General features: G+C 43.3%; 2 protein-coding genes across 2 annotated transcripts; both read left to right on the plus strand.

The window, feature by feature from the left end:
* The first annotated feature begins 7,395 nt into the window (after positions 1–7,395).
* Positions 7,396–7,982, plus strand: LOC147623008 (uncharacterized). The gene has a single exon (XM_086820985.1). The coding sequence runs from the start codon at positions 7,533–7,535 to the stop codon at positions 7,980–7,982; it is 450 nt and encodes a 149-aa protein (XP_086677111.1). The 5' UTR covers positions 7,396–7,532.
* Positions 7,982–8,591, plus strand: LOC147623009 (protein MATERNALLY EXPRESSED GENE 5-like; the record flags this gene model as incomplete). Its single annotated transcript, XM_086820986.1, has 2 exons — positions 7,982–8,170; positions 8,298–8,591. Coding segments are annotated over 2 exons (405 nt in total), but the record flags the coding sequence as incomplete, so codon positions are not given.
* Positions 8,592–10,400: the final 1,809 nt, after the last annotated feature.

Here is a 10,400-nt window from a genome sequence, read left to right on the forward strand (position 1 = left end):
CTTGAGTTCGAGCCTTGCCTATATATGCTAGCGTATCCCTAGCATATGAGTGCACAACTTGGATCTAGGCTCCAGCTTAAGTTCGAGCCTCTCCTACATAAAACTTGGCCTTAAGGCTCGAACTTGAGCTTGAGCCTTGTCTCTATATGTTGGTGTACCCCTGTCATATGAGTACACAACTTGGATCTAGGCTCTAGCTTAAGTTCGGGTTTCCCCTATATGGAACTTGGCCTTAAGGCTCCATTATACTAGTGTACCCCTAGCATATGAGTGCACAACTTGGATCTAGACTCCAGCTTAAGTTCAAGTCTCCCATACATGGAACTTCGCCTTAAGGCTCAAACTTGAGTTTGAGCCTTGCCTCTCTATGCTAGCGTACCCCTAGCATATGAGTGCACAACTTGGATCTAGGCTCCAGCTTAAGTCGAGCTTCTGTATGGAAAAAGTAAATGCAAGTGAGGCCCCCGCTATTCAAGAAAACTAAGTGAAGCATCAATAAGTGTAGCATGCATTAAGTTTCTTAAGTTTGATAGGTTTTGATTTGATATGTAGCATTTAAATCCATTTTTTTCTAAGGTTTTGAAACTTTTTTTGTGCTTCACAAGAATGGAAGCTAGCAGAGCGCCTGCTACCTTGCAACCACATGGTGCACCAATCTTTACTCTGGATGCTCTCGAAACAACAACTCAAGCTAAAAGTGTCACTCCTAGAATAAAGGTGGATAAAACCTTCGAATTGAGTAACAAAGAAGGAGTAAAATGGTTTGTGGATAGCTACGAGGCTAGTGCAAACTTCAAAGGAGTCCTCCATTTGTTTCTGTCTCAAGGTGATACATCATATGGAGATATGGGGATTGTGGTAGGCGACGCTCAGGATGATGTGGATGCAAGAGCAAACCCATGCTTCACATGCAATGTATTGCCAGAAGGAGACACTGCAAGGGATCGGGCTCATACCCGCGCTCCTAGCCGCTAAAAATGACTTGTGAAAAAAAGTAGCGAGCCCGTGTATCATCGCGGCCAGAGACATGCGTGTAAAAGCGCGTGTATAGGAATCTTCAGACGCACTGATACACGGGCATATACATGCGTTCTGTCAGTTTAGCTGCTCTTAGACGCGCTGATATGAGGGTGTATACATGCGTTTTGTCAGTTTAGCTGTGCTTATACACGCGTATTTCACAGATTTTTTGACACGTCTATACACGCGTATTTCACAGATTTGACGCGTCTATACACCGTATTTCACAGATTATCCGCGTATATACATGCGACTGTTTGCAGAGTTGACGCGTCTATACACGCAAACAGAGAGTAAAAAAAAAATCCAGAGAGTGCTATTTGGTACGTGAATGCTGTTCCAGCATCCCAGCACCCATAACACTCTCTGGATTATTTTTTTTTGGTGCATTGGACCATCCACGAGGAAGATTTAAGACAAGAACGACATGAATGCATACATTGTTAATACACAATTCAAGACAGACATAATCTGCTCTTAGACGCGCTGATATGAGGGTGTATACATGCGTTTTGTCAGTTTAGCTGTGCTTATACACGCGTATTTCACAGATTTGACGCGTCTATACACGCGTATTTCACAGATTTGACGCGTCTATACACCGTATTTCACAGATTATCCGCGTATATACATGCGACTATTTGCAGAGTTGACGTGTCTATACACGCAAACAGAGAGTAAAAAAAAATCCAGAGAGCTATTTGGTACCTGAATGCTGTTCCAGCATCCCAGCACCCATAACACTCTCTGGATTTTTTTTTTTTGGTGCATTGGACCATCCACGAGGAAGATTTAAGACAAGAATGACATGAATGCATACATTGTCGATACACAATTCAAGACAGACATAAATGCAATACTATCGATTCACGATTCAATATTACTATCAAAATTTTATGTATACACATATATACAAGGGAGTCCATATGTCGAAGTAGCCGATGGCTTCAGTTACAAAAATATATATAAAACCACATCCTCAATATGGAATGTGATACTATAAGTCTGAGTACTACTCAGCGAGTCATGATGACTCGCTGCTCCCTCCATGATCAGATGAGCTCACATCGGTCGGAATGTCCGATGAGTAGTGCTCACCACGTCCACCCTCTGCAGTGGCGGCGGGTGGATCATCTCAGCAGCTTGTGCCTGTTCAAGTAATATATAGTATATAAGTATATATATATGTAATTCAATAAACCAAAATCATTCGTTTGGAGTTTTCAAGTACCTGTCGACCGTATGGTCTCATGGCCATCTCAAACTGCGCGTCTGTAATACGTCCCTCGGCTCTGAAGAGGGCCCACGTGTCACGTCTGCTATGCTGGCGAGCATACCCAGTATCGTGGGCTATGGGCTTCCTCCCCATAACCCGTCGCTGTATCATAATCAACACAATTTGTAAGATTAAAACAATCATAGAATCAATGAATTAAGTAAACAATCAAATAAAGTGGCAAGATACTTACGAACTCTGCCTCCCATGACTCGACGCTGCCAGATCCGAAATGCGAAGCACCAATGGTCTCCATCTGGATCCGTCGTGCCTCCACATGCTGCCTGCTCTTCACGCCACCCTCTGCTTGTTTCTTTGCCTCCTTCCACTCGTGTTTGTGCACAGTGGGGCAGGTTTCTCGGCAGGATAGCCACCCGTAGCTACATTTAGCCCATCATCGTACGCGAGTTTCTTAAGGTGAGATCTTTTATTACTTAAGATCTCCCTTATTCGCGTCCTTCCCCATACATCCGAGAATGTCGCATGTGGGGGATTGGGGTACCGACTATGTACAGCCTCTATCACCTCCCCAACTAATCGGCTATTTTGATCTTTAAATCTAATAAAATAATTTCTATACAAGTTTGATACTACCCCACGCATGTACTCCATTACCTCTTTCCCCCTCGCATCCATCACTATCCCGCCCCTATCCGTCACATCATAGCAGATTACTCCCTCCACCTCTCTCATCTCCTCCTCATCCTCACTATCTCCTCTAACTCTTCTCCCTCTATCTCCTCTCTCACTGCGTGCCCTACTACCTCCCCCACCAAAGCACCCGCCGCATCCTCCACTCCCACTCTTCCTACTACTGTGAGTGGAGTCATGACTGGGGGATTGTCTACGTGATGGTGGCTGTGAGCCCTGACGTGATGGTGGCTCTGAGGGAGTACGTGATGGTGGCTGTGAGCCCTGACGTGACGGTGCTTGGGAGGGTGTGCGTGAGTGTGTCTGGGACGAGGTTGTCTCCTCGGTGGGCGTGGAAGAGGAGAAGCTGCATGCCGTCTCGTCAGACTCGCAGGCATAGACGGCAGTGGAGTGCCCTGGATACTCTCGGGCGGGGTATAGATACCAGGCATGGAAGGAGGGAGATGGGCATGCATGTACTCTCTGTAAGCTCTACTAGACCAGGATGGCGCCCAAAATGATTTAGCATCTCCATCAGCCAATTGCTGTACGCAAATGGATCGGATGAAGAACCTGGAATATCCATAAAGAAAGTATATACATGATTGCATCAAAGCACAAATGCAAGCTAGCACATATTATTTTCCACCATCAAACTGACATCACTATCTAGAGAATTCACATCTTCAACAACACTCAGAACTATAGAGTTATCCTCCTACAACTCTTCAAAAACTACATCACTATCACCACAACATCCATCTTGTGTGGTTATCTTCAAAGGTTACACACACATTATTGCATGCATGACTATCACCATCCTCATGTACATCATGGGCTGTCTCTTGACTCACATTGAGAGATAAGTCATCATGATAGCATACTTGTATTCATCACATAAGCCATAGTTCACCTCCACATTAGTACCAAGTGAATCAGCACAAACACAAATACCATCATCCAAGCCACCTATCAGCTCTAAGACCATAGTATGGGTGAAACACAGTCGCGTGTATACACCCATCCAAAAACGTGTATACACCCGTCCAAAAACGTGTATACACCCGTCCAAAAACGCGTGTATATGCGCGTGAACGTCTGTGCAGACAGGATACACGCAGACATACACGCGTTCTTACACGCGGCCTGCGAAAATTTTTTTTTGAAAGCGATCGACCTCCGACAAATCGTCCTTATAAAAAGCCCACTGTCGCTCCCTGTCACAATCGTTCACCAGATATACACCAGATGGCAACCAGAAAAGGAGAAGGACGGAGATAAACGCATAAAGGAAAGAGACAGGACAAAGGACAAACTGACTCACCTCTGAAAAAGTGAGTCTTCTTTTTGGCTGGTTTCCTTCACCCGTGTGTGCTCCTTGTCTGCTCCTTGCACTTAGGTTTAGTGCTCTGTTGGAAGAGGCGGCGATGAAGGAGAGCAAATCTTGAGTTTGAAAATGTTTATTTGGAGAAGGCGGGTTATTTTTAGGTATGGACAGGTCGTCGCGTGTAAAAGTACGTGTATTTTTGCGTTTAAAATAAATCAGCCGCGTTTATACACGCGATTTTTAGGATGTAGCCGTGTTTATATAAGCGATTTTTAAGATCTAGCCGCGTATATACACGCGATTTTCAGAAAATAGTCGCATGGATACACGCGTTTTTTAGGATGTATCCGCGTTGATACACGAGATTTTGAGGATATAGCCGCGTTTATACACGCGATTTTAATACTTTCATTGAAAACTGATTATGATTTTGTGTTTACTCTTTTGTACATAGGATGTCATCAACCTCCTCAAGCAGTTCTGGTGAGGATGAGACAATGCGTCATCGTAATCGCGATGTGTGGTTGGGATAAAAGGATCAAGTGTATGTGTAATCGATGTCAAGGATGCATTGTACGAGCGCGTTGAATTACCTTGAATCACATCTCCATGTATGGAGAATGGAATCAAATAGGTTTAGAGGTGAGTAGATGTAAATTGATAGTATTCAAATGACTCATGGTATCCAAATTAAATTAATGGAGTTGTAATATATATACTCTAATTGAAGCAGGATACAGTACCACACCCTAACATGGTGCCCTACGCGCGGCGAGAGCACGCAAAGCGTTGACGAGATGATGCTGGAGCTTCGGGATCTATTGTCAGAGATGAGTGGGAAAGGGATGACAATAGCCCTGCACCCCACGAAGTTGTGGAAGAGGAAGTGTGATGATATGGTGCGGTATCTTTTTAGGGATGATCCCAAAGGTATGGACGACGATGATATGGAACAAGAGCATCTTTACAAGGCTTCATCGACACCGGTTTTTGAAGGGTGCATATTCTCTATTTTACGTGCTTCACTTGAACTACTCAATATACAAATAGTTTATGGATGGAGCAATGCAAGTCTTCACGCATTATTAAAGTAAGCATTCTAACTTCTTGATCCCATGCACATCTTCAAGAATGTGGGATCTGGTATTTGGGAACATGTTATTGGTAAACGAGACAATGTTAGCGTACGGGAGGACTTGCGGGTCGCAGGACGTATGCGTCAAGCTTGGCCACGAGAGGAAGGTGGGCACGTTCGTCTTCCGCCTGCACCATGGATTATATCAAAGAAATAGGAGAAGCAGGTAAAGAAGGCCATCACCACTTTGCGTACTCCCATTGGATGCATAAGATCATTGAAGGGAGCCTTTACAACCACTAATAAGAAAAGAGGCGTTGAGCAACTATATAGGTTGAAGTCCCACGATTGACACAAGATGCTCCAAGTAAGTGTTTTCCAAGTCTTGTACGTTGAAATTAAATTTTGTAATGCCATAAACCATACATACATGTGCTCTTATGTGCGCAGTTCATACTAACTACTAGCATCGTGCAGATAAGAGTTTGAAAAAATGTATTTATAAGATGGGCGAGCTTGTGAGGTATGTAAAACCCATGTCAGATCACCGCCACGTTGGATGATGCGCGTGTTATGGCAGTGGAGGTGGTTTGTTTGGTAGAGGAGACTTTTCCGCGAACCATTCTCACAAGTCAACTACATCTCATTGTGCATTTAGTGGACGAAATTGCTTTATGTGGCACTGTGCATGCACGTTGGATGTTCTTCCTAGAGCGCTTCATGAAGACCTTAAAAGACTTTGTGAGGCAAAGTGCAAGGCCCGAAGGAAGCATGGCCGAGGGTTGGTTGATACAAGAGTCTCTTGTATATATTTCAGAATTTCTTGGTCAGGTGGACAGCTCTTTGCCACGACTATGGAGCAATGAAGAGGACTTGAGGATGACCTCTATCGTGCCTCAAGGAAAAGGACAGAGTAAAGTAATTGACAGAACATTGATTGATGATCTCAATTTCACTTGCATCCTTAATAATGATGTGATGAGTAGATGGGTTACAAGATATGAGGATGCAAAGACAAAAAGGCAAGCAGAAAGAACTCTCTTTCGGAGGCAACATGGCTCTCGTAAGGCGTACCCTAAGCATCTAGCAACACTTCTGAATGATATCCATGTTGATTGGTTGCATGAGGAAATGGAGAGAGCAGCGAGGAGGGGCTGCATATCACAGCAGAAGAATACGAGTATGTACGAGGATGCATGTTAAAGGTACATAGAACTAATGTTTTGCATTAGTTGTAAGTGATTTGCTTTTAATATTTATTCACATTGCTTACACAAATATTGCTTCTATTTTGGTCCAGTGCACTATGTTCAATGCTATATGGTGTGAAGGCAAGCATTTTCGAACACAAAGAATTGATGAAAAGAGGAATACACAAGATTGCGGTGTCATTAGTAGCTTTGAGGGAGCTAATGGAAAAATGGATGATTATTGTGGCACAATCCAAGACATATTTAGGCTTGACTTTCGTCGCTTCTTTGTGTATGTTTTGGATGTCAAATGGCAAATGAACGTGGTGGAAAAAGGGCCTAATGCAACGATAAGCTATGTAACTATTGACTCTACAAAGTTTGGCAAACAAAGAAAGATAGGCTCGTATTACCACAACAATGTGAGCAGGTATGCATTTTTTTACTAATGTGTTTCATGTACATATATATCTAAGCTCGCGTACCCCTTGACTTTTGATATGCTAATTAATTACTACAGTATGTGTATTTGAGTAGGTTATCTATCCGCCAATGGTGCATGGTATTAAATGTTGGCTATATATAGAATGTCTCTATATATAGCCCTAGGATCTCCTCTATATATACTCATCTATTGTGTGTATTCCACACACTTTGGGGATTCAATATTGTGTCTCGTGTGCTTCTCTCTCATCTCTCTCATGCTATCGCCTCCATCTCCAACATGGTATCAGAGCTATGGTTCTACGTGAACCTAGAGATCTCCACAGGTCAAAGTTTATCCGTCTCCATACGAAGGAACTCTGTGTTTCTGGTTTGAAGAAATAAAAAGCAAGGTGAGGATAGAGAGCAGCCTGCGCAACAGCAACAATAGCCTAAAACGGAAATCTTGAGCACGTAGCTTCGTCCGTGTACGTCGAAGCTAGGGTTTCGTCTACAGGCTGATCTCCCAGAACTGTTTGGCTATGGCGGACTACTGGCGCTACTCTGACATGATGGCTCCTGGACAAATCCATGCGAAACGCCCGAGAAGCGGATTACGATGAGCTCCCTTTACCTGGAGCAGCCAGTTATGGTCGTGGAGAGGTTCGTTATGATGAACGAGATGGGCGCATGCCATGGAGAGATCCGGAACCCCTCGATTTCGGTACCGACTACAAAGTGGCATATGCTTCAGGTGGTATGACTGGTGCAGATGTATTGGGTCTCTCTGGCGGCCCTCTCATGGGCATGAGTGTACTGGGGGGTGCAGGGGTTGGTAACATGGGTGTGTCCGATCTGGAGGATCCTAGCATGATGGGACAGGGTGGCAGGTTGCTGGGTCTGGATACCAGCATGATGAAGGGTGTCAATGTTGGTGTAAATGGAGGGAGATCTGATTATCTTCCAAGGCAAGATAGTCAAGGAGCACGATTAAGGGGCCCTGGTCTTCTGCCACCAGATGTTCCACCAGATGCAACATAAGGCAAGATAGTCAAGGAGCACGATTAAGGGGCCCTGGTCTTCTGCCACCAGATGTTCCACCAGATGCAACACCTTCCTTATTTATTGAAGGGCTTCCATCTGACTGCTCTCGCAGGGAAGCAGCTCATGTTTTTCGCCCTTTCCTTGGGTTTAAGGAAGTTCGCCTTGTGCACAAAGAGTCAAGGCGGGTGAGTAGGCTTTCAATGAAGATAGTATAGTGTTGACACCTGTGCATTATTGGCATCATGTGCTCACTTCAGTTTATAGTTTTTTTTTTAATTGTTTCTGTTCTCACTCTGGCATCGCTCTCTGTAGCTGGGAGGAGATACGTTTGTCTTGTGCTTTGTAGAATTTACAGATTCGAGATGTGCTGCTATTGCATTGGAGGCTTTGCAAGGTATGCATCAGAATCCCTCTTGGAAATTGATGAGCTGGGTGATGATTACACAAATGAATGATGTTAGAAGCCTAAAGTGTAGCCCTGTGAGGCTCACAATGCAGGCTGTTAAGGGTAAACATGCTTGGAGCTAGGGTGAGAATAAACATTGAACTCTGTCTTCAGGCTTTGATCCTAAGAGTTTACTTGACATCAGAATGGTCTATGAGTGGCAAGCTAGTAGGGTATGAAACACATGAATAGCATGTTCTGAACGAGTTCGGAATGTTTTGATGCTTTCCAAGGATGCTTCTATTGGTGTACAGAATGGTCGATGAGCGGCAAGATAAGTGCAGGTGTTGTAAGAGCCTCTTTGATATGTTTTGATGCTTTCCAATATTCTATTGGTGTACAGAATGGTCGATGAGCGGCAAGATAAGTGCAGGTGTTGTAAGAGCCTCTTTGATAGGTATGATTCTCATATTAAATCCTCAAGAAAAGGTATGTCAATTGTTTCTTCTCGCGGCAAGATAGTGCAGGTGTTGTAAGAGCCTCTTTGATAGGTATGATTCTCATATTAAATCCTCAAGAAAAGGTATGTCAATTGTTTCTTCTCGTGCGTGGAGGATACTCAAATCTCACTTTTCAGATGAGGAGCTGATAGGTATGATTCTCATATTAAATCCTCAAGAAAAGGTATGTCAATTGTTTCTTCCATATTGATTGTGATGCTTTTAAATGCATCTTGTTTCTTTCATATTGAAGGAATGTGCATCCATTGACTTGGTTACATGTTTCTGATGTTGGTTGACTATGTTTCCATGGATCGTTGTTCCATGTTTTGTTGTTGTTGGTCATTCCAAGCTACATGTTTCGTTGATGTTGGTTCACTTGGCTAATCTATATTGGTTGATTGTGTTTCCATGGATTTTATCCATGATGCCGTGGTGTTGTTCCGTGGTGATGGTTACACATTTCATCGATATTAGTTGACTATGTTCCCATGGAAAAGATATTGGTTGACTATGTTCCCATGGAAAAGATATTTGTTGACTATGTTCCCATGGAAAAGATCCATGATGCCGTGGTGTTGTTCTGTGATGATGATTACATGTTTCGTCGATGATGGTTGACTACGTTTCCATGGATTGTATCCATGATGCCGTGGTGTTGTTCTGTGATGATTTTTCAAACATACATATATGGATGCTTTTTCGTCAAAATGTCCATGATGCCATGGTGTTGTTCCATGATGATGGTTACATGTTTCGTCGATGATGGTTGACTACGTTTCCATGGATTGTATCCATGATGCCGTGGTGTTGTTCTGTGATGATGGTTACATGTTTCGTCGATGATGGTTGACTATGTTTCCATGGATCGTTGTTCCATGGTGATGGTTACATGTTTCGTTGATGTTGGTCATTCCAAGCTACATGTTTCGTTGATGTTGGTTCACTTGGCTGATCTATATTGGTTGATTGTGTTTCGTTGATGTTGGTTCACTTGGCTAATCTATATTCGTTGATGTTGGTCATTCCAAGCTACATGTTTCATTGATATTGGTTCACTTGGCTAATCTATATTGGTTGATTGTTGTTCCATGATGATGGTTACATGTTTCGTCGATGATGGTTGACTATGATTCCATGGATCGTTGTTCCATGGTGATGGTTACATGTTTCGTTGATGTTGGTCATTCCAAGCTACATGTTTCGTTGATGTTGGTTCACTTGGCTAATCTATATTGGTTGATTGTGTTTCCAAGGATTTTATCCATGATGCCATGGTGTTGTTCCATGATGATGGTTACATGTTTCATCGATGATGGTTGACTACGTTTCCATGGATCGTTGTTCCATGGTGACGTGGTCATTGGATGCACCGTGCCTTGGCTTTGGCTCATGAGATTGACTAGGTTTATTTAAGTCTATCAATGTCTTTTGTGGTCGACAATGCAACCATGCAGGTCTAAATGGCTATAATGGTGGTCAAGTCTTGGAATTCAATCTATGGCAACTAACAAGAAATTCCGTCGAGCA

This window comes from Cibotium barometz, chromosome 27, assembly GCF_041138505.1.
Source record: "Cibotium barometz isolate CiBa-2024 chromosome 27, ASM4113850v1, whole genome shotgun sequence".
In the NCBI taxonomy this organism is placed as follows: Eukaryota; Viridiplantae; Streptophyta; class Polypodiopsida; order Cyatheales; family Cibotiaceae; genus Cibotium; species Cibotium barometz.